Consider the following 24575-nt stretch of genomic DNA (forward strand, 5'->3'; position numbering starts at 1 on the left):
AATGTTGCACCTGCTGAGTGATATGCTGGCAGAGATAACTTGCCTTTCAGTAGCAGCCATGTGGAAGCTGTATCTCATTGACCTACTAAATCTTTTAAGATTTTCTTCACTAATTTTTGTCCAAACAGAAGAAAGCAAAGATACTAAGGAAAAACAATTTTGCATAGTATTCAACATTTGAAAGACAGTTCTGCAATTTTAATTCTACTACCGTGCTTCTTTTCTTACAGCGTGACTAAATAGTGACTACTTCATTTGCATCAATTAGTCTGAAGAGGGGCTCATAGAGAAACATAATCAAATACAGCTACTAATAAACTGATCAGTTCTCTGTTGCAATGGTTCCCAGCCTTGGGTCCCCAGATGTTCTTGGGACTACAACACTCAAGAAATCCTGATCAGCACAGGTGAAGGCTTCTAGGAGTCCAGGAACATCTGGAGACCCAAGGGTGGGGACTATCGTGTTAGACCATTAAGTGTTCGTTCACCATGTTTGCATTGTCTCCTGTCTTAATTCTGCTTTCCCAGGGAAAAATGTATCCCACTATTTGCTAGTAAATGGCATTACTAAGCTTTTGTGGAAGGGTCACTTTGCCTAGGTTTTGATACTGCGCTTGCAACTCTGAACAAGCAGCAAGACATGAAAGAAATTACAGAAGTTATTTCTGTAAGTTTTAACTCCATTTTGTGCAAAAGGGTCCTGAGTTAAATTGAAGCAACTGGAATTAGGGAACAGGGGAGCAAGCAGTTAGATAGATAGGAAGGAAATTACACAATGAGGATTGTGGCGTCAAGTACGTCTTAGGTGAGGCATACCAACTGCTCCAGAAAACAACACCTTGGAAATTGAGCTAGCACCTTTGATCCAGAGGATTCAAGTAACATTAAGAGATATGCAAAACTGATTTATAAGAATCCACTAGGAAAGTCTTCTGAAATACAATGGTACTGTAAAGGATATAAATGGGATGCAAGATAACTGCAGGATTAGTAACAACAGCAGGCCTAAGAAGTATATTTTAGAAGCTGTGGAAGAGGCACTAAGAGAATGAGATCAATCATTTATTTGCCAAGAAAAGAGGCCACACACTCTCCCCCCCCCCCCCCCGGCCAAGATGTGGTCAAAAGCTGGTTAAGAGACAGAAGAGCCAATTGGAAGAAAACAGGCTTAAAGCATTGTTTGGTTCTTCAGAACAAGCACAGGCTATTGGAATGATTTGTGCAGGCTAAGAGGGGCCCAAAGCTTCTCTTTCTGCACATTCTGTCCTCTTTGCTCCTTGTCTCATTCTCCTGAAAGGAGTAAGAAGCTCCTACCCACAGGGAAGCTTAAGGACTGCCCTGAAGGTCATCTCACTCAAATAACATCTAGACTGGGGATGGGGGAAAAAAAAAGATTTTGGAAGACAAAGGCAGTAAGTAGATACTGGAACAAGAGATAATAAACGTACAGAATTGGGCTTTGTGAAACACAGAGCAACAAAGCAAAGGGTAAGATGCTAAGCTCTCTAAAACCTTGAGCACCTTTATAAATGCTGTGCCTGAAGCAAAATGAGAGAGAAAATCAAATTAAGAGTATGTATAACTTCAGGATGGAAAAAGCAGGAAGACAGCAAGGATATATGAGTTCTGTCTAATATAAAAACATTTGGGCTGGATATGGAAATGAATACACTACAAAAGGGGACAGTCTACTACACTTAAGCACAAATAATATGAAAGAGCAAGAGATTCAAAACAGACATGGAATCTACCCTTCAAAAGAAGGAAAAAACGGAAAAGAATTTTTAAAATATATAAGATTTGAATGAAAGGAAACTCTCTGGACTATGGAGCTGAGTGCCTATATTTGGGGAGAACAGCTACAGAGAATAAGTCAGGCATACATGATACTTTTTAGATCCACTCATGAAATTCCGTGAGAATTATTTTTGAAATGAATTTTGAGGGGAAAGACCAGCAAAAGCCAAATGTGAAAGGACAAACATGGGCTAGAATTAGAACATTAGAATATTCCATGTTCACAGAGCGAGGGAAATACAGTTTCATAATGTTTATCTTCCAGAGCTTCGAAAAAAATTTGGGGGTGGGTGGGATGGCATTCCAGAAATCCTTTCAATTCTTTTCCCAGACTAGCTGGGAAATATCGGGAGCTGCCATACAAAGAGCTTTCTAAAATCTATTTTTGCTTTTAACATAGCATGACAATTAATGATCAGGTGGAAGATGAGAGCTCAAAAAGTTAGTTGTCGGCCCGCAACCACCAACGCTGCCTAAGGATTCTGGAAGGTGATGTCAAGAAGGAAAACTATTCAGAACTCTGGGAAAGAAAGGACAAAATTCAATACAGGCATCTTCTGTACACCATTCATGCTCAATGTGAAATTATGCTGAGCATAATAAATTCTTGCACAACTTTTCTTTATTTTTTCTTCTTTATGATGGACTTTGGTTCCATTTGTTAAACAGCTCTTTCTCCTATTTGTTTAAGTGTGTAACAGGATTTCAGCCACATTTTAAAGGCCAGAGAACACTAGGGATGCTATTATTCCTTCTCTTGCAGAAAGGTCTTCCATTTCCAACTGCAATCTTACGACCGCCGATGTTTATCAGCTGAGCCTTTTGGAGGGCTAAGAAATGTAGACAACCCCCCCAGCCCCACCCCTCACGGGAGCCATTTCAATGAATAATTCTCCAAAGAAGCCAGACTTTTCAGACATTTCTACAAGGCTCATCAGGAGCAGTACGGCTTTTCTTTTCTTTGAACTCCTTCTTCCTGCTACCTCTTCTGGTGAGAAAAATGGCAGCAGGACACACCTGCAGCCAACTGGTAAAAGACATTAACCCTCAAAAATGTCAGGAAACCTCCTCCTCATTTTGTTCCCCCACAAATAAGGTAGAGCATCGTGCTCAGCACATACATGATGTTGAAAGCATGAAGAAAAGAATTACTGAGACACATGCAATGCAATCTTCATCACCAGAAGTTGATCAGATTATTTTAGAAAAAATGCACAACAGTTTACAAAATGTGACATATAGGCCACTTGTACGGCTGGCAGAAAGGAAATGGCACAGCCATTGCTAATAAGCTGTTCCCCACTTGGATCCCTAATCATGCTCCACTGGCACACAATGAGCAATCTGAGCAGGGAAGTGTTTACCAGGAGGCAATCTGATGCTGCGAGTTATGCCCCTTACCTTCTGTCAGCACAAGATTTTGCCCACGGATTCTGTTTTCACAGGAGCATCCTGATTCAACACAAACTTTAAAAATGATTTTCAACTCATGACTGGAATTGCAAACATTCACTACATTCCTAGACACATTATAGGGGCAATATCCACTACTGGAGAGCTATACACAGAGGGCACTATGATATAGTGCTGCAACATTTTTCGTGGCAGAAAATCTTGGATATGTGCATTGTTACATCACCTTACAAGGTTACGGGGATTACTAAATAATAAGGGAGAAATTGCGAGTGGTACTGATTTTCCAAAACTTATTATGCATGCTTCTCAGTAGTCTTACACATGCTTTTCTGGAACAGTCCAACTAGCATTATAGAAGTATCATTCAGGACCTAAAAACAATCAGGAAAACCTTTGTTGCTACCATAAATGGCTGATCTGTGGTTACCATCAAATGTGGGAAATCAGCACGTCAAAACCGCTTCAGTAACATTGCCTGTTCTTTTTCAAGTGACACTATGCAAATCAAATTCATTTCCTTTACTACCCTGGCAGAAAAATGAAAGGGAATGAAAAATGACAAACTGGATTTGTTCCAGCATACAGCAAGATGCCATTGACTTAGAAAAATTACATATTTAGTTACATTCATTGTTTGCTGGTGGCATGGAGGGCGTAAACAGGTGAAGTTAGGTTAAGAACATAGGTTTCATAAATACTGCAGAAAAAGCCAAATTCTGCCTTTAATCATAAATAAAGACCAACTGAAGAGTAAAAGCCTCCAAATGTCTTTTTTTTATGCAGATCACCAACTTCCCTTTCCATTCACTTTTTGCTCAAGAGATGGTTGTGGACGCCAGGTGGCAGTGCAACTCAATTCCAGAGCACTTTATTCTGCCAAGCCATGCACACTATGAAGAGAGAAATGGGGTGCAAGCAAGCTAATACCTAAAGCCATGCCTCTTTTTTTCAAAGTTCTTCATTCCCTTACCAAGGCTTTAAAGCATGCTTTCCCAAAGATTTCAAATTACTAGCATTTCGCATTGAAGCACCAAAGTCACTGGAAAATTCTTGTTTCTTTCGTAGCCATGTTGCATCTCTCATGCCTTTTGGATGGATTGGTCTGAACTATATCTTGATAGTTGTTCCATATCTAAGTATCACCATTTTGCAAAGTGTGAGTTCCTGCAGAATTAGATTAGCTGTTTTTTTATAGACAACAATGTCCTTGGCCAAATGCTGGTCCAAACGAAGGGGCAACTAGCTCACAATGCTCTTGCCTCTGAGGTCCATCATCACTTCTTCCATCTGGTCATTTTAGAAGGGGGAGAAGTGCTACCACACCATAATATCCCATAGCAACAGACAGGGTACCACACACAGCTCTTATTGCTGTTGATGTTACTGCCTAAGATCAATGAGGTCAGTGTGCAAGATGAACAAGCAAGACATTCTCCCCCCGAATAAAAATCTGGTTAATGTGCCGTGTGAAAACCTGCTGATAATCCACTTTGGGCCTCTGCTTTTTCCGTGACCGACCCCTGGTCCCAGCTGCATTCTTCCCCTCTGTTTGGGAAATTCGACCAAGCCTGTCAGCCTCTTTCCCGGAGGTTCGGGGCACACTAGAACTTCGTGTCCTCTCTCTGCTAGACTGCCTTTTCGCTCCACGCTCTTCTTCTGGTCTTCGACCGCTTGATTGAGATCTCCGACCAAGCGACCTGGGGTTGCACGGCAGATCGGCCATCTTCAGATCCGTTCCTTTTTTAAACAAGGACTCTTGCAGCTTGAGTCTGTCAAACAGCTGGAGGAAAAGAATTGGGAAACAAAGGTAAAAGGTACTTTAAACTGGAGCGGAAAATTCATTCTGCACTCTCAGCGGTTTAGGACCTCAATATTTAGCAGGACAGGTCTCTGAGAAAGCAGCTACCCATCCCCCACGCGGCTCATAATGTTTGATGTTAAGAACTGTAACACCCAGGGAAGCCAAAACATTAATAATTAATAAATAAATACTTATAATAATAAAACACACAAAAGGAACTGAGCTTTCTTGGTCGTGGCCCCATCCCTCTGGAACAAGCTTCCTATACAGGTTCTCTAGGCGCCACCTCTCTGTATTCAGAAAGCTAATTAAGGCCACGTTATACCAACCTGCCTTCTACTAGTGTAAATACTGTCCTCAGGTGTTCAGATGGGTTTTATCTTGTGTATTTATTTAAATTAGCTCCAGCTAGTGATAGGGTTTAATTGCTTTTTTTTGGGGGGGGGGGGTTCTATTATATTTGGTGTTCTGTTTTCACTGCATACCGTAAACAGCACAGAGAGCGGCAACACTAATGGGGTAATACAGAACTGGAAATAAAACAAATCAACAAACAGTAGCAGAAACCCAGTGGCCCTCCCAATGTTGTTGGACTCCCAGTTCTCATTGGCACCACCTATCTTGGCCAATGATGAGGAACAATAGTCCTGATTTTATTTTATTCATTTAAAATATTTTTATCCTGCTTTTCTCCTTAAAAGGACCCAAGCCGGCTTACACAATTAAAAAACAACAACAGCATTTGAACTCCCTGGTGTGTGAATTCACAGCAAGTGAATGTGCATCTCCAGCGCTCTGCTGCCGTACTGTCCGGTGCAGGTCTGGCTCCCATATAGGGCAAAAGACGCTCTAGCTGCCTGGAAAATGCAGTGTTGGCAGCACTTCACTGGGCTTACAAAGCTTCTTTGTGCCCAAACCAATGGGGCACTGTGGAGATTTGGTAGACCCCTGAAAATCTGTTACCCCACGAGCTTGGGATGTCCCTTTTACAGAAATATTGTGCCTGGTGGTTATGTCAGCCCTCAAAAACAACAGAGAACTGTCTTCACAGGTTTTGCCCCCACCGTGTTATTCACCAGCGAAGAACCATCTTGCGGTTGGCAATTGGGGAAGAAGGAACCAGGACCAAACAGAGCACAAGAAAACGTAGAGATGTCAATGGAACAAACAGCCACCGCCGCCTGAGAGAAGCGGATTTCTCCCCTCAGCCTCTTCCTTGAACCTTGGTTCTTCATCCCACTTCACGAAACTCAAAGGAGGGAGAGTATGACAGACAGCACGGGCGTCTGCCCTCTCTTGGGTTCAGCCTATCACAATTGTGGCTGGGAGTTGAACAGTGGCATGAGAGGAGTTGTTGTGGAGCAGTGGTGCCCAACCTCGGGTCCACAGATGTTCTTAGACTAAAACTCCTAGAAGCCTGCACCACTAGTTGTGCTGGCCAGGATTTCTGGGAGCTGTAGTCCAAGAACACCTGGGGACCCAAGGATGGGAACCATTGTTGTGGAAGGCTGGTAGGAGGGCAAGGATGGGGAGTTAAGTGGTGTGATGTAAAGGCAAAGGGAGGTTGCTCTACGTGGAGCTGGCTCTGGAAAGTGTCAAGAAACTTCAGCAGGTCCAAAATGCAGCAGCCAGATTGCTGACTGGGGCTGGTTACAGGGGACACATACCCCCCCACCCCCGGTTACAGCAGCTCCACTGGCTGTCAATTTGTAACCAAGCACAATTCAAAATGCTGGTTTTAAGCTATAAAGCCCTAAACGGCCTGGGCCCAAGATATCACAAAGACCATATCTCCCATTATGAGCCATTTCAGGTGTTCAGGTTTACTTTAATTATATCCTGTAAGTTTCAGGTAATATTAATCCCTAAATATTTAATAACATTTCCCATTTTCCTTCAAATATTGTTTTCATTCTTCTTTTCTCCTCATCCAAGTGGTTTAATAATAAATATTCTGACCTTCCCCAATTTACTTTTAATCCCGTTATATCCTCAAATTACTCCAAATGTGACTTAAGCCTTTCTGTTTTTCTATTGAATTTTTAACTATTAATAATATATCATCAGCAAACAAGTTTATCTTACCATTTTATGTTCTATCCCTACAATATTATTATCTCTAATTATCTGTGCCAATAATTCTATTACCAATGTAAATAATACTGGAGATAAGGGGCAACTTTGTCTTGTACCTCGGCCTAGATGTATTGTCTCTGTTATTCCATCATTAACTATTACTCTAGCTGTATTCTGTAAATATAGTTGGTGAATTATCTGCCTAAAATTAGGTCCAAATCGTAAATATTTAATTAATAGCTTTAACATATACCATTCCACTGAATCAAATGCTTTAAATATATCTAGCGATAATACTCCGGCTTTAGAATTAGTTTCTTTAACTCAATGCATTAAATTAAGTACCCTTCTCATTATATCTGACATTTGTCTACCTTATACAAATCCATTTTGATCTTTTTCAATATAACTCCCCATAAAATTATTTAATCAAATAAATTTGACAGCAGAGTTCAGGGAAAGGCTAGAAGAGATGCAACTGGAACAGAAACCAGATGTCTGACAGTCAACTAACCAAGCACAGGGTATGCCGTGCTCAAGCCTTGAAAATAAATGTTTGACTGTTTTGAGTTTTAATCGTTAACGGAGCCCATTTGGTCAGGGGGAACCCAAAATCAGAAGCAAAAGAATGACTACTTACCCTGGTGAGAGTCAACTGTGGCTCCACATAGAAAGCTTTACCTAGCACAGGCTTCCGGTAAGTCTCATCAACATCTGTCAGGGCCTAAAGAAAGGAAGAGAATAGGAAGTTTTGAGCCATGCTGCAACCATAAAAAGTGTATTTTGTCAAAATACCCGGACCCAGAAGGGAAGACAAGAATTGGCATTATGTCGCACATGCTCACAGGAATACATTTCTCTCTTGAATTGGATGGGTCTGAGCAGCACGGTTTTTGTTATACATATTTTTAAAACAAACAAATCGAGTATACCCAGAACCCCATGAGTTCACTACTGAAGGCATCAAAGTTGTCTGCTTGCCTCCAAACACAATATGTCTAATTCAGACTCTAATCAGGGGGTCATAAGGACCTTTAAGGATCACTGCACATGGTACTGTATGGAAAGGACCGTCAATGCTATGGAAGAGAACACTGACAGAAAGAACTGGAGTGTGTGTGAATTAATTGTTTATGATTCACAGTTATGTTTTTGGGGGGCATAAGAGTTACACACAGATTAATCTAAATGCCCTAATCCCAGCATTGTTGAAGGGAGAAGTGCAGTTATGTCAGTAATGTAATCTCTGTTCTCATTGAGAGAGGTCTTTAAAAAGGGATGGGAGAAGCATAACTTATTATCTAGCTATTCGGCTATTTATTTCAAGGCACTTCTTTGGAAGGCACAGAAAATCCTTAGTCTATCACAGAAAAGATGCTAACATTCTCTCAAAACAGCAGAATCGGATGGGGGATTATCCTCACCTTACGTCAATGAACACAAAGCCTTGAGGGGGTGGAGCACTGCCTAAGAAGTGTGTCAATAATACAGTAGTCATCAATTACTCAAAAAAAACCTTTTACAAATATTAATAAGACTTAACATGAACATCATGTTTTGATTCTTGTGAACATTTTCTGTAAATTTACTCTAGAACAAACAGTGGTAGAGTGAAGGCAGGGCTCACACAGCTGAAGCCCCAGGACTTTCTGAGCAACAGGAACATCGAAATGATCCCCTCCGCACACTTTCTTGCTGTCTCTGATCTAAGCTGCAATCCTCACAGTAGTTGGAAAAAGAATGGATTTTTTCCAGAATATTGTTGCAAACTATACTCATTGTAATGCAAAGTATTTGAAAGTGGTTTGTTCTTCAATGGGAAATAAAGAGCCATTAGCTTTCCAAACACCTGATCCTCATTTGTTGATATGGATCTATCCAACTGCCAGAATCTTTGGACACTCTGTATGGGGACACTGACTATGGAGATTGTCATTATGAGTGCCCGCTCTTCTAAATTTACCACTACATCTTAAAGCCTATTTTGATGTAGGTGATGTAGTCTGACAATGTCCATGAGGAGTAATCTTGAATCCATTTATCTGTCTACATTGTATGGTTTTAATCAATGTTACTTTAAAAAAAAACCTCAATGTCTGCAGAATGAATATGACAGTTAGAGAGAGAGAGAGAGAGAGAGAGAGAGAGAGAGAGATTGTTTCTGACCTATTTTCTGGGTCTTCTCAGGTACAGCCTGTGGCTCTATAAAGACCTAAGAAATGGCTCCAAAAATAGTAATTTTACCTCCACATCTTTCCAATTATAAAAATAGAAATGGTTATATGAAATGTATTCATTCACTGGCTTTATACTGCACCTTTCTCCAAAAGATGAGACCTGGGGAAGCAGTATTCTTCACACAATGTGTTATCACACCAAACATCCAAAAATAATTTTATCCCAGGGACAATTTTGAGTATATCTGCATGCCACCGTGGTTAAAAAAAAACACCAAATCTAGTATACCCAAGACTGTTAAACAGGAGGGCACTGTTAGCATAACAACCAAACAACAATCCAGCAGAAGTTACTTCGTGTGTGGTTTTTATTGCCAAATCTCTCCCTCTGATTTCCTTCCTCTGATTTTCTTCCTCCCTCCCTCCCTCCCTCCCTCCCTTCCTTTCTCTCCTAAAGGATAATTTTTAAGACTCCTTTAGGAAGTCTTGAAAATTTGCAAAAGCAAAGCAAAGTGTACTGCTTATACAGTGTTTAGAGTAGACTATGTCTAGATGGGTGACATATAAATGCAATAAATAAATAAAATAAAATAAAATAAAATAAAATAAAATAAAATAAAATAAAATAAAATAAATAAATAAAGCTGGGCAGTTTATATTTTTTAAAAATTTATGCAAGCTACACATTGCCTCCAGAAAGCTGGGTATTCAATTTACCAACTTTGGAAGGATGGAAAGCTGAGTCAACCCTGGCCCGGCTACCGGAGCCTATAAGGAACGACCTCAGGTCAAGAGCAGAGTCTTGATGTAGAACTGCAGTTTAACCTCTGTGTCTATGCATATTTTCACTGTCCCACAAAAATATAGATATAGATATATAGACAGTTTAAAGCCTATACTGACATTTAGAAAAATCAGAGGTAGTTTTGTTGCTGCAAGAGAACTGCAGTTGACATTTATAAAACATATAAAAAGGACAAATTTAAACTATGCATAATCAGCAAATGGATATTACTATGCTCTGACAAGAACATCACTTATCTCTTTTGTACAAGAACACAAAAACTTATGCAGAAAAAAATAGCACAGATTAAACTGTCATGTCAAATTCAGTAAAATTTTAAATCCATTTGTATTTGAAGAAGCTGCATTATGGAAAGTGGTAAGATCAACAAAGAAAAAATAGGTGCAACTCAATTATGGACTGCACAGAGTTAAAATGCCCTGCTTAAAAATCCTGTACATTCTCCCATTTGCATACAAAGGAAACTCTGAAAACAAGGCTAGTTCCTATTCATTTCCCTGATGGTCTAAGGCAGGGATCTCCAAACTAGAGACATTTGGCCTGCCTTGCCTTCTTATTCAGCCCCAGCATAGGAAGAGGAGGGAAGGGGGACCGAAGTGATCCCGCACCCTGTGCAAAAACAGCGGGAGTGGGGGATCACTTCTGTCAGGTTTTGCTCCTCTTCCTATCTCTGCCTGGGCATAAGAAGAAGAGAAAAGCCTGATCTAAGTGACCCCCCACCCCCACTGTCTTTGCAAAGACAGTGGGAGCAGGGGATCACTTGGGTCCCCCTTCCCTCCTTCGGCCTTCAAAAATGTGTAATATATATACTGAAATGTTTGGAGACCCCTTGTCTAAGGCATTCAAGTAATTAGTGAAGAACCCCAGAAAAGGAGAGGTAAGCATTTGTTACCATATTCCAGAACTTGTCAAATGCAACCAAGAATCCAGTGCAAACTCCTCGAAGCCCTTTGAAGGTTCGGACGTGGACGTTGACTTTTACACCATCACGGACACATCGGTGAAGCTCCCCAAGCGGGCTGCCTTCATGAACTAGAATAAAAGTAAACCACTGTTACTTGTTGCTTAAACAAACCACATGGAGGGTAAAACACCATATGAAGGGTCAGAGCCAATGGTGCAATTATGCAGGTGAGACTGGTTCCCTCTTCTACCCACCCACCTCCTTGTAAACCCATCCATGTGCCCTCAGAATCTGTTCTGGAGGCAGAAAAATCTCAAAACAAGACTCTCCGACTTTGTGGGGGATTGGTAAATTCAAACTCAAACATTATATACTCAAAGCATTGCAGAAAAATCTACTATAAAAAAAGTAACCAGGTCAAACAGTAAACTGCTGGTGCTAAGGATACACGGCGCTTCAGCATATTCCACTGGAATTCATTCCTGACTTTGTGGAGAACTGGCATTCAAATGTGTAATATGTGGACAGTGATAACTACATGCCTGAAACACACTCACAAAAAGTTAGCACTGCAACTGTGTACACTGAGAACACACAGCTCTGCAATTTATTTACCTGCAGAATTTCTAGGTTATTACTGCTAGCTGCAGAGAGGCAGTGTTTCTAGAAATGGTAAAGATGCAAAGGAAAAAGACCAGCCCCAAAAGAAATGGACCTGGAAGGGAGGGCACAGAATGTGGGTATGTTCTGTGTTGTCAAGACTTATTGACGTAAGGCAACTCTAATAGGGATTTCAAAGTACAGTGTTGCCTCGCATAGCGATTGCTCCGTTTAACGAAGAAATCACTTTGCGATGCTGTTTTTGCTATCGCTTTGCGATGGCCCCTATGGGGAAAATTCACTTTGTGATGATCGCAGGGAAGCGATCATCGCAAATGCCCCATTTTTGGCCAGCTGATTGGTGGTTCCAAAATGGTTGCCTGCTGTGTTGCCTCGCTTTAGAGGCACCGAAAATGGCTGCCTCAATGGAGGATTTTCGCTTAAGGTTAGTTTAGGAGCCCATAGGAACGCATTGAAGGGGTTTCAATGTGCTTCTATGGGCTTTTTAAAATTGCTTAGCAACGAAATCGCTTAGCAGCGATTTTTGCTGCACGGATTAACGTCGCTAAGCGAGGCACCACTGTATGTGCGATATTTAAGGAATGGTTTTATCAGTTCCACACCCCTGGTAAATTTCCATGGCTGACTGGGCATTTGAACCCAGGTATCTCAAGTCCCAGTCCATCATTCCATGTATTACACACTGGCTGTCTTAAACAAAATACTTATAACAGTGAACATTCTTTACTAAGTTAAGAACATGACATATTATTATGCATAACTTTGAACTTAAAAGCATAATGCTTGACATAGTTATACAGTATATACCCACATACTTCTGAAACATCCATATGCACTACATTAATGACATACTGGATTGCAGCACTGGAGCAGGACAGAGTGTGACCTGTGCATATTCAGTGGCCGGGAGTTAGAATTAGCTGCCTAACTTTGTCAAGGTGGGGAGTCTGGAGAAGATATTTACTTGACTACATGACTGTAACTGGCCTTTTATTTCTCATGAGCAACTGAAGTTGCTGATTCAAGAGCAAAAAGAAATAAACAGAGCGGAGGAGAACAAAAGATTTAAAAACCCCAGCTAAATTGGGGGCAATTAAGAGACAAGTTAGATGCCACTTAATGTCTCTTTGAAATGTAGAGAACTTTATTTTCTAAATGGTTTTGTTATTGTATCTCTGAAACACCAGCTAACTTTCAACCACATCACATTTTTAAGAAATGAAACTTAAGGGCCACGTATAAAATCACTTTCTCATCCTCCTGTCCTCCCTCGATGGCACATATAAGCTCATAATATTAGACATTTAAGAGGATTTGAGTTTTTAAAGAGATTGCTCAATACAGGTGCTTGGGGAGAACCTGGGTGTTTATACACAAAAAGAGGGAAACCCCTCCCTTAAGCAGCTTTGCTGAGATCTGCGAATGTTGGATTATAAATTAAAACTGTCCCTGTCTGAATTTGGATAAACAAATTAGATGTGCTAAATGGGAGTTTGGGCCTGGACCTACCCATTTAACATGAAGACTGACTGGTTGATGGTTTTATTGCTCTATGGTCCTTGACTGAATTGGGAATACAGAGGGAAAATGGATTTGGTTGCTGTGCCGTGATTTGGAGAGAAGATGGAAGTACTGTAGAGGAAGTCCTGCTGGATTTGTAAGAAGCTGCATCAAAGTACCTAGACTTTTTAAAAACTGAATTATTAAGCTATTGCTGTGTATTTGGTATATTTGTGATATAAATATAATTAGGCTTCTCTGTGAATTGAGATAAATTAAAGCGAAAAGAGTAAATAGAGGTTTTATTTCTCAGTGGAAATTGTCATATTAAAATAAATTTATACCCAAGAAATGGCAGCTCTTAGCCAAGTTACAAGCATATCAAAATTAATAATTCAAGATTTGTTTAAGAACTATATGCAGGAGATTCAAACAAACATTATCAACCAACTTACAGAACAGATAAAAGCCCAAACTCTAGAAATTAAGGCAGTAACTTCAGACTTAAAGAGGACGTGGAACAAAATATTCAGAAAATAGACAAATTCAACAAAGCAGTGGGAGCAGCAGAAAAAGAGCAACAATCAAAAAATACCCAGAAGGAAAGGGGTCTATTGACAGATTTGTGGGAAATGCTAAAATTAGAATCAAGATTTAAGAAAGACAAAATAACAGGCGTTTATGAGAGGAAACTCCAGGTGGATGAGCTGTGAATTTATACCAGTGATAAGATTATACAAAAATGTATATTCTTTTGTTAGAAGATAGTTTAGAGGATGAAAGGCTGAAAGCAGGGATGATGAAATGGGTATAAAATTTTGGCTATAATATAGACACAGATGATGGGATTCAAATGTGGAACAATAACTATGGATGGATTAAATCAGTAAGCCTGAGAGAAAATGTTTTAAAGATGTTCTATAGATCAGGGGTCCCCAACCCCTGGCCCAGTGCCAGTTCATGGGCTTCCTGGAACTGGGCCATGGACACAGATCTCTGCCTCCGCATCGTGGGTGTGTCACACTCATGGAGGGGCATGTTGTGCTCGTGGAGGGGTGTGTCACATAGATGCCATTTTAAAACTGGCAAAAAGGGTGTTAGTGATTAGAATCTCATGCTAAAAATGTTGTCAGCAACTTTGGACTTTTTTTGTATAGGTGGTGGATGTGTATCAGAGTAAAATGATTTTGGAGACAGACAAAAAAGATATACAAGAAATTACACCATTAAAAATAACCTTTAAACCAGAAAGGATCTGGGTTCAAAATGGAAGATATATTAAAGAAAGCTGAAAATGTTTTATGATTGAGCCCAGAAACAAATATGAGTAGAGAATACAGTGGTGCCCCGTATAGCGAGGTTAATCCGTTCCGGATTAACCTTCGCTATGTGAAATCTTCGCTAAGCGGGAAGTAAAAAGCCATTGGAACGCATTAACCTTCATTTAATGCGTTCCAAATCGGCCCTGAACTTCCCACTTAGAGAAGTTTCCTGGTCCCGGGCAGCCATTTTCGCGCCCTCCCCTCGCTTGCCGAGGGCGCGAAAACACCGCGCGGGGCCATTTCGGGTCATCCGGCGCCCATTTTGGAGCCGCCAAACGCGGCTCCAAAATGGCGGCCGGACTCCCCAATCGTCGCAATGCGAGGTGCGGCGATTGGGTGCTCCGTATAGCGATCCCGGAAAAGGGGATCGCTATACGGATTCGTCGTTATACGGTGCGCTCGCTAAGCGAGGCACCACTGTATAACATATGTTATGGATTTTAGTATTGTAACATAATTACGTAACAATTACGGAGTCAAGATTATATTAGATATTATACTATTGTAAACACTTCCCTGTGTGTATGTTTTGCGTGGTGTGGTTTTCCTTCCTTTTTCTCCCCCGTACTTGTATTTGTTTGATTGTTGTCTGTTTGTTTGTTATATAATAAAATAAAATTTAGGGAAAAATGAAAAGAAAACGGAAACCAGTAGTAAAATGTGTATTCTCTATGTTTAGAAATAGTATGTTGTTTTTTATATTTTTATGCAGAAGCAAAAAGTACTTATATATTTTTAAGAATATGCCCAGAAAATCAACAAATTTATAGGACATAATAACTAAGGCATACAGACAGATAAGGATCTTGCGCTCTTGTTGTTGTTACACGCCATCAAGTCACTCAGACTCATAGCAATTCTATGAATGAGTGATCTCCAAAATGTCCTCTCCTAACAGCACTGTTCAGCTGTTGTAAACTCAACCTTGGGCTGCTTTAGAGAGTCGATCTATCTTTTATTTGGTCTTCCTTGTTTCTTTCTGCCTTCCACATTTCCCTGCTTTACTATCTTTTCCAGAGAATATTATCTTCTCCTGATGTGTCCTATACTTTATACCTCGGTTTACAAATGCCTCCGTTAATGTAATTTTTGGTTTACAAATGAAAATCCACTGAAAATAATGCCCCAGTTTATGAAATTTTTTTCGCAATATGAAGCAAGTTTCCCCAGGATGCACTGTGCCTGGGAGGTTTATAGCGCATGCCCTTGTGCATACGTTCCCATAGGAAACCGCGTTTTGGTTTGCAAATTTTTCACAATATGAAACGTTCCAGAGAACGCGTTAAATTTGTAAACCGAGGTACCACTGTAATAGCTCTATCTATTTGTCTGTCTGTCTGTCCATCTATAGTTTATAATATTATTGAAGACTTCCATGTTATGTTTTTAGGCAAGAAATATAATAGCCAGAGAGACAAAATTAGATATCCAAGTTTAGTTATTAATATTTACCCTGGATCATACAGTACCAGTTAATATAACCCTTGAAAATAATAGCGTTAACAGATTAATTTGTTTCTATTTAAATATTTTATTTTTAAACTAATAGGGATAGGGTAGGGAATACAAAAGGTAAAAGGAAGTGTAAGGGATGGGAAAGGGGTTGTAAAGATAGGAGAACACAAAGTATACAATCATCCAATCTAGTCATATTAGGTATACATGCATCTAATCTATTTATTTTTCAATGCAAAAAACAACTTTATATTCTTTTTTAAATACTGTTTGGTTATCCTCTAAATATCAGCTTATATTCATGTTTTAATTTAAATCTAAGTTATTCCAACTCTATCAGGAAATCAAGATCAATTATAAAATACATCCCCTCTTTCAATTTCCTTCTGTCTTGGACATATTTCTGTGACTCTATTTTCTTCCAGTTTTGGGGAGATAAAATTGAATCCAGGACAGTAATCTGATTTTTAACATCACCTTTTCTATCATAGCTGAGTAGCTCACAGGATAACTCTTAATCTCATCTATGTTACCTGGCATCACTCTCAATAAAAACTGTTCTGGAGTTAGTACAGTTTCATTTAACTGTTGTTTAACCTCTGAAGGTTTCCCTTTCATCAGGTCTTCCACATGGTTAAGGTGCTCATTTACCTGCTGAAATTCTGTTATTATTGTCATTTGCATAATAACCTGCCATTCTTTATCTGGCAAAATTCCCAACCGTTGATATTTAAAATTTTCGGAGATCATTTCCATCTTTCCAATACATATGGTTTGTATAAATAATATTTTTTATTCCACTATTTTATCAACAAACCAAACCCATCATCATACAACTCTCCTAGGTATGTCCTCCCCTCCTTGCCCAGATATTATAGCAATATTATCAAAATCCACACAGTCCAACCAAGAGAATGTCCAGACTAAACAGCAAATGCAGGGAGCCAGTCTCTCCAAAAGATATCGTTGTAGTCCTTCAGTAACTCCAGTCCTGATTTTCTTAGGTCCTCAGTCTATTTATTCTGTTACGTTCCTCTCGCTAATGAGCTGATGATTCACTGTCCGTTACTCCCAAAAATTTATTCTTCCTTCTAAAACCAAATGCGCTTCTGTTATCAAAGTCCTATTTGACTCCAGTCCTGGCTTCCCCAGTTCTTCAATCTAGCTAATTATGTCGTCACACTGATGATTCACTGTCTGTTTTTTATTCCCAAAAGCTTATTCCTCCTGCTCCAAAGACAAGATTTTATTTTCAAAGTCCCACTCCAACTAGGGAGAAAAATCCAGACTAAACAGCATTCACAAGATTTCAGTCCCTTGAAGCCTGTTGAGTAGTATTTCCTCTGGGATTTTTTCTAGAAACACAAATTTTTCCGTCTCACTGTCTATCTGTGACCTTGAGCCAGCCTGCTGTTTATGAACTTGTTTAAGGGTCAGTTCGCTCTGAAGAAGCAGGCTGGCAGGCACGGCTCACCGCTTCTCTCTTCTTTCGGTCAAATATTTTCACTTTAGTTTCTTTTACATTTTAATGAGGTTATTCATAAATCAAAGACTTACTATGTTATTGTGTATTTTCAGTCGTATTTTTGTTCTCCTCTCCTCGTGAATTTGGGGGTGGAGTTTTCTCACAGCTTTCTGCCATATAATGGCTTCCAGTCTTCGATCTGTGCTCGGGTGAATTTTTAGAGGGGAGAAAGATCCGGTTGCTGCCAAATCTTCTACCATCTGGGCTCACCATCTGCTTCAGGGAGACCTCTCCTGGCCTCCCCTTCAGTCCCCCCCCCCCTTTCTAGTGGTCAGTCCCCAGACCGAGTGGTTCCAGCTTTTTCCAGGAGCTGTTCCTGGGAGCTGCTGGCTTCACTGCGATCAAGCTCCGCCTTGTGTTAACAGATTAATTTATGAAAAGCTGAAACATCACCTGAAATATTATTGTTTTATTCTGAATTCTGAGCTTCATGGACTTCTGAAGATTTGCACAAATTAAAACCAGCTTCTTATAACCAGAGCACTGACCACAGAAAGGCCATTTTCAAAGGGAACACAGCAACTGTGGAGCTTAGTCTCTGCATGAATCTTCCTTATTAGCTTTCAAGGACTAGGTGAGGCCTATTCTCTGCTTAAATGCTTTTAACTACACTTGAGACCTTTTCAACTGCCTCACATCTTGATGGTTTGTATCTTTTGCCTCCTGGTTTTACTGATTTTGCCAGTATGGGTACAGTTAATGGCTGGTGTTTCTCTTTCCTTGCTTTAAAATTACAGTACGTTATTCTAAAGTGCTTGATCGCTAGATGCCATAAGGGAAGCTGAAAGCAGTACCAAGAAATAGATATATAACCTCAGATCAAAAGAACCACGAGCAGAAGGATTATATCTGCTCATGCTGTTTCATCAACACTTGCACAAACATTAACAAGTCATATGATGCCAGAAACACATATGCACGGTTCTGTTGTTCTCAAATTCTCAGGCAGGGAATCTGTGCATAGAGTCCTTGTTTTACCATGTGGTATTGGCATTTACTCCATGATTCATTTTTATTCTGTTAATATTTACACTCCATAGAACAGACGTAATTTCATTTTTGTAAACAAAGAACTAAAAAAAAAAATCGGAAGACAAAATATAAATAAATCATTAATAGGACATGTGTGCTCCCAGAAAAAGGCACTGGTAAACCACTTCTGAGTACTTCAGACCTAAGAAACCCCAAAAAGGGTCACCATAAATCAGAATCAAATTGATGGCACACAAATATTACTCCATGTCAACGGTTCAGATTCACACCTTCTATAAAGGGGGGTCTATTCTGAATGAACAACCTACCCGTCCCAAATGCATGAAAAATTGTCCTCTTCCAAATTTTGGAAGATAGATTAATGGTTTTAATTCACAACCTACAGATTAAGGGTTTGTGGATTTTAATCTTGTGTAAACTGCCCACATCAGTGCTAACACTGAGGTCATATATAAATCAAATAAATGACAGTGACTGAGTTCTGAAAAGTATATGAGTCACAGCTGATGACAATCTCTTTTATAATATCAGAGAACATAATCATGACTCACGGATTAAAAAAAAGTTTTCCCAGCGCTCTCCCAATGCAGTTCACTAAGTTTTGTCACTCTTAAAACTAACCATTTTCAAAGCAGAACTTTATTGAAATTTATTAACCCAATGACATCTCAAGCTATAAACACTGAATCTAAATCAGATCGCTTGCAGTTTAATAAAAATCAGAATAATTTTGTTCAAGAATGTAGTAATAGTCTATAGACACTAAGAAGCTGCTTATTCAGCATTAAGTTGTGCTTCCGTTATTAGAAAAATTAAACAGAATCTGTACGAATGGGACACGTGTATTTTATGGCTTGGGAGTTTAAAATAGCTGGTTTAAAATATTGTACGAAAACATGTGTGTGTCTAAGATATCATGAGTTATCAAACTAGAGCAAAACAAGCAAAGAAAACACAAAGGCAACATGTTCTCCAAACAGCATGGTTAGCTCCATGCACATAAATTAGGAAAGCATGTATAAGGTCAGGGATCAATCTCTAGATTGTTGTAACAGACATTGACATTAACACATTATGTAAACCCAACCTGCATGTAGAACATAATACTGATAGGTATGGACAGCTGCTTCAGTCAGGTGAGAAGGTCAAGACTTTGAGTAATAATGCTAGTGCAGATGGCAGGTGGCAAATAAAAGACACTCATCAAGTCAAAACTCATGGAAGACCCTCTGATTCAACAGGCCTGAACAATTTGATTAGCTCTGAAAACCTAACGGGCAAAACCCAACAGGAACATTCCACTGAAGGACCAGCTGCCATCAGTGGATTTGGGAGGGGAGTGATTGTTCTTCTCCCTGTACCTGTTCCCCATGAATGCTCAAAATCTACTTCAAAGAGATAGGAAACCCTCTGGATCAGGTTTAGAACAGCTCAAAATGCTGCAGGACGGATGCAGAAAACATCCAATTCCACTAACTGAAATATCCTAGACCAGACACTGCATTTTGGCCAACATTTTCAAATCATACACATTCTACTTCTACATTCTTCTGGCTATCAGTACAGACATCCAAACTCTAGTGGAAAAATCATGATCCCACTGATATAAATAGGGAATTTGGGGAAAGGATTCCACACAGGACCTCAAAAGTAACATCACACATGGTGCCATCTAGCTCTGATTCGCTTGTCTATTGCTGTATTATCATAATCACTCACTATATTATAGACCTCAGGGTGAACACAGTTGAGACCCACAATTTCCTCGAAAACAAGACAGGGTCTTATATTAATTTTTGCTCCAAAAACTGCATTAGGGCTTATTTTCAGGGGAAGTTTTAATTTTTTTCATGTACAACAATCTACATTTATTCAAATACAGTCATGTCATCTTCTTCTGGTTGCTACACAATGGTGGGGGGTGGGGCTTCACTTAAGTGGGGTTTTATTTTGGGGGTAGAGCTTTTATTACGAGCATCCTGAAAAATCATACTAGGGCTTATTTTCAGGTTAAGTCTTATTTTCGGGGAAATGGGGTAGCAACTCCGTTGGACATTCCTGATCCAGAAGTAGTATTTCTCAGAAGTACAGAGACTATTTTAACCCCAAAACAAGTCACTCTAAATCAATACTGCAAGAAGAGCTGACTTTGGGGACTGAGGAAGAAAATGGTTGCAATGCTTGCAACACATCCCTATTTGTCCCTGTCACCTTTCCCAAAGCCTGCTTTCTGAGTCATTCTGTCATGCAGCTCACAAATGGGCACGTGCCAAGATACAGCAAATGTACAAAGATGCTTTCAATAAGTATTTGGTAAAGGACGCACAGCAAGCAGGAGGACACATGCGCCTTCAGTTCAAGCTGTATCTCAGCTGGCCCTTTTCCTCGGCAACTACTTTTATCTTCTGCCTGTACAACAGAACACCTGAACTGTCCTCGCTATCCTAAATAAGCCAATGAAAACTCCAGAAATTAATTTTCGCCATGCCACAGCTCTTGGTTCAACCACAGTCAACATCTCCTAGCCACTCTGCCTCAACCTTGCATGCTTCTCAAAGGCAGTGCGCATATGGTTTTTCCTTCTCCTTCCACCAGTACCCTGGACGGTTCTCTCTTCTTCCACAATGATGCCCCACACAGAAGGAACAACTGAAACAAATGAGTGCAAGGCCAAACGTGATTGCCATGACTAGAGTTGGGGGTATCCATATACGAACACGGATATCCCCCCCACAGGTGGAAATAACAAGGGTATGGCCCCATGGGGCCGGACTGTCCACTCACCATTCCACCGCAGATGCGTGCTTGACGGAGCCTTCCTATTGCACCGCTGTCCGCAATGGATAAACCACTCTGTGACCTGGCAGAGAGGTTTGTCATCCTGCCTCCTGCCAGTTGTGGCTAATCTATTGCCGACAACAGCGTGATGGAAAGGCTCTGTCGAGCGCGCGTCCATGGCGGAATGGTGTGTGGACAATCCGGCCCCATGGGGCCAGACCTTTGTTATTTCCACCTGTTGGGGGGAATATTTGTATATGGATACCCCCATCTCTAGCCATGACTCGCTTTCCACCAACCTGACAAATTCTACATCTTTTAAACTAATGTGGTGAGGTGATTACAACAGTGGAGACCCTGGTTCAAATTACCACTCAACAAAACATTCTCAGCTAAATTCAGCTGAGTAGAGCAAAACCCTTAGTACCTGGCAAGCTACTACTAACACCAACAGTCCTGCTGTTATGTGTCTCACAGTACATCTTCTGGCACATAACAGCAGCATATAGGAGACCCAGGTTCAAATTCCTACTCAACCCAGGAAACTAATGGGGGGGGGGGGAGGGCGGCAACTGATAAACGATTCCTTGAACATCTCACATACCTTGAGAAACCTTGTTTATGTGCCATCAAGTTCCATCTGACATACAACCCTAATAGGGGGTTTCAAGGTATGTAAGTTATTTAAGGAGTGGCTGTATGAACCATATCTCCCCTCCCGCCCCAGTGTTTTCCCATGGCCAAACAGGAATCTGAACAGAGTCTTCTAGCCCAGCAGTCACCAACCTTTTTAGCCGCGCAGACTGGCTGAGGAAGGTGGGCCATCCCCCTGTGCTCATGCGCGAAGGAGCGTGCGCTCTCTCTTGCGTGCATGCTCATGCACATGTGCAAAGGAGTGGGGGTGCTCGTGTAGGCGCACACATACTCATGCGCATAGGGTGGCACAGTGCTCGTGTGGGTGTACATGCATTTGCGCGCAGCCAGAAACGGGCTGTGGGGGGGGGAGTGCATGCAGGGGGAGCGCATGTGGGGGTGGGGTGAGGAGGTCTGTCTCCGCGGCCCAATCCGGCTCAGGCCACAGATCAGGGATTGCAGACCTCTATTCTAGCTCATCACTCTATCCACGACACCACATTGACTCATAAAATCCTTATTTGGGATCACCATAAGTTGGCTACAATATTATGGCACACAAGAAGAACACACTGTGCTTGCCAGAAAGGGTACTTCCCTCTGAGAATAAATGAATGGCATGACAGCCAAGGCTTTGGTCTGTCTTTGGCAAGGACTGATTAGATTAGGCATCCTTCAGTCTTGAGAGACTATGGTAACAGCAAGGACAAATCATGATTTTAAGAGCAAATTAAGGCTCTTAAGTGTCTACTTCCATTCCCTCGCCCTTCATAGCTCTTGCACATTAGTTCCCTTCATTTTTTAGCAATCTCTCACTATTGTTCATGCTCATCTCATCATCAATATAGGCTGCCCTTCCCTCATTCACCACAGTGTTCAGTCAGCCCTCCCTTTTTGATTATTGTACCATAATCCAAAAAGTCCTTTACTCCTTCCACATTTAATCTCTGTCTTCTTAAAAAAAAACCACCATTCATTCAGGGAAACCCGTTTTTCCAACCATAGTCAACTGATGTTCTTTCCCGCACACGTGGTTTTTGTGTTTTTTTAAATATTTTCCCTTCAGAAACTACAATTCGGGCACTGGCTAAAGAGGCAACGGTTCCTTTCGATTCGTCTCAAAGATAAAACGATTAGCCTATTTTGCTCCATATCAAGTACAGTACTGTACTATCACTGTTAAAGGTTTGGGCCTGTGCGTGCGCCCTGCAGGGAACCGGCGCCAGGCAAGGCGTGCACACGTGGTTAGAAATCCCGTGTGGGGCGTGTTACACCGGAGCGACCCGCAGTGCCCGGGCATATCCTTCGCTTTTACTCCAGACACACCTGGCAAACGCTTCGAGTGCCCCAAGTGGTTTGCCACGACAGGTCGGAGGAGACGAAGGTGCCTTTGCAACCATAACACGGGCGTGTGTCTCCAAGCATATGCAGAGTGCCTCCCTCCCCCCCTCCCTCAACGAGCGGAGGGCCAGGCTCTGGCGGACCGCGGCGCCCCTTCCCCTGCTTACGGGGCATCCTGGTGAGCACGTTGCGCGGCGCCCTCCGGCCCCGCGCTCTGGCTGGCTCCTGCCCGGCTTCCTCTTTGACCACCATGAGGCTGCGGAGGCGCTCCAGGCGCTCGGGGTCGGCGGGGGCCTGACCGCCTCGGCTCCGCGGGCGCCTCCCGGCGGAACGGCTACTCTGGCCGGCCCCGGCCGGCGCCGCCGCCGCAGCCCCTCGCTGGCGACGGGGGCCGCGGAGCAGGCCGCGCTGGAAGCTCTCGTACTCGGCCAGGTTGTTGAAGCAGGGCGCGCCCGGGTAAGGCAGCGGGGTGCGCTCCGAATACAGCGCCAGGAGCGGGTCGAAGCGCGGCGAGCTCACGTCCAGGCGGCCGGGGCTGGGCGACCGCTCCGAGCTGCTGCGGCCGCTGGAGCGACGGCGACGCCTCCGAGGCGCGGCGGCGCCGGCCTTCTCCGCCTCCTCCATGGCTCTTTCTCGCCCTGGCCCTGCGGGGAGGGGCCAGCCGGAGACGCCGCGCCGCGCCCCGTCTTCGCCGCCAAGGGCCGCCCCAGCCTGACGACTTGCCCGGCGGCCGGCTTCTTCCCGCCCTTCTCAGGGCCGGTTGAGCCTCGCAGAAGACCGGGAGAGCCGAAACCCCGCCCGAAAGAGCGCTGCGCTCTGGCTCCGGAAGGCCATCGGTGGCCTCTCCTCGCTACACCCGATTGGACCTCGGATCCCGCTCGCCGGGGCGGGCCAGCAACGGCCGGGCATTGCTTTCCACTCCTCCTCCTCCTCCTCCTCCTCCTCCTGCGCCGTAGTAAATCGAAGTCAACTAGGAGTGTTTGTAAACGAGCGCGCCTGTTGCTCTGCCCGCGCCCGTCGTGCTAAAATAAAACCACCATTGGCTGACATTCAAGGTGCGCTGGATTGAAACATGGCTCGCTTCCGTTTCCCAGCCGCAGGAGCAGCCCGCCCGCCCCCGCAACAAGGCGAGAAGGCGGCGAGAACAGAAGGAGCCGCGGGCTCATCTGACAGCAAAAAATCACGCCAACCCGGGGGAGGGGGGGCATTGGGATTCCGGGACTGCTCGGAGCAGAAATACTCCCGCCTGTCAATAACGGTGATTGAACATGACAGCACCGAGGGGCCTCCCCCGTCCGCTCGAAGTCCTCCGAAAGATAGGGACAGAAACCTGGCGCAACACCCACCCACTCTCTTGCTGCAACCCATCACGATGCCGAGTTGGGGGTGGGGGAGAGATGACCTGCCCTTTCGCTGTGGAAAATGTCATGG

At 42.3% G+C, this 24575-nt stretch overlaps 1 protein-coding gene across 1 annotated transcript; it reads right to left on the reverse strand.

Annotated features, from left to right (window-relative positions):
- Positions 1-2488: 2488 nt before the first annotated feature.
- LSM11 (LSM11, U7 small nuclear RNA associated) lies at positions 2489-23905 on the reverse strand. The gene is made up of 4 exons (XM_020791351.3): positions 23312-23905; positions 10965-11104; positions 7731-7814; positions 2489-4993 (listed from the first exon to the last, which is right to left on the reverse strand). Exons 1-4 carry the CDS (start codon positions 23766-23768, stop codon positions 4616-4618), a joined length of 1059 nt encoding a protein of 352 aa, XP_020647010.2. The 5' UTR covers positions 23769-23905; the 3' UTR covers positions 2489-4615.
- Positions 23906-24575: the final 670 nt, after the last annotated feature.

Source organism: Pogona vitticeps, chromosome 2 (genome assembly GCF_051106095.1).
Source record: "Pogona vitticeps strain Pit_001003342236 chromosome 2, PviZW2.1, whole genome shotgun sequence".
NCBI classification, from domain to species: Eukaryota; Metazoa; Chordata; class Lepidosauria; order Squamata; family Agamidae; genus Pogona; species Pogona vitticeps.

What these genes read in the sequence shown, in the direction of transcription:
- LSM11 (XM_020791351.3), bottom strand. Translation starts at nt 23,768, where the DNA reads ATGGAGGAGGCGGAGAAGGCCGGCGCCGCCGCGCCTCGGAGGCGTCGC. An exon ending in CGTGCTCACCAGGATGCCCC is followed by an intron (nt 11,105 to 23,311) that starts GTAAGCAGGGGA and finishes CTTTTATTCTAG; the next exon opens with TTCATGAAGGCAGCCCGCTT. An exon ending in TTGACAAGTTCTGGAATATG is followed by an intron (nt 7,815 to 10,964) that starts GTAACAAATGCT and finishes TCCTTTCTTTAG; the next exon opens with GCCCTGACAGATGTTGATGA.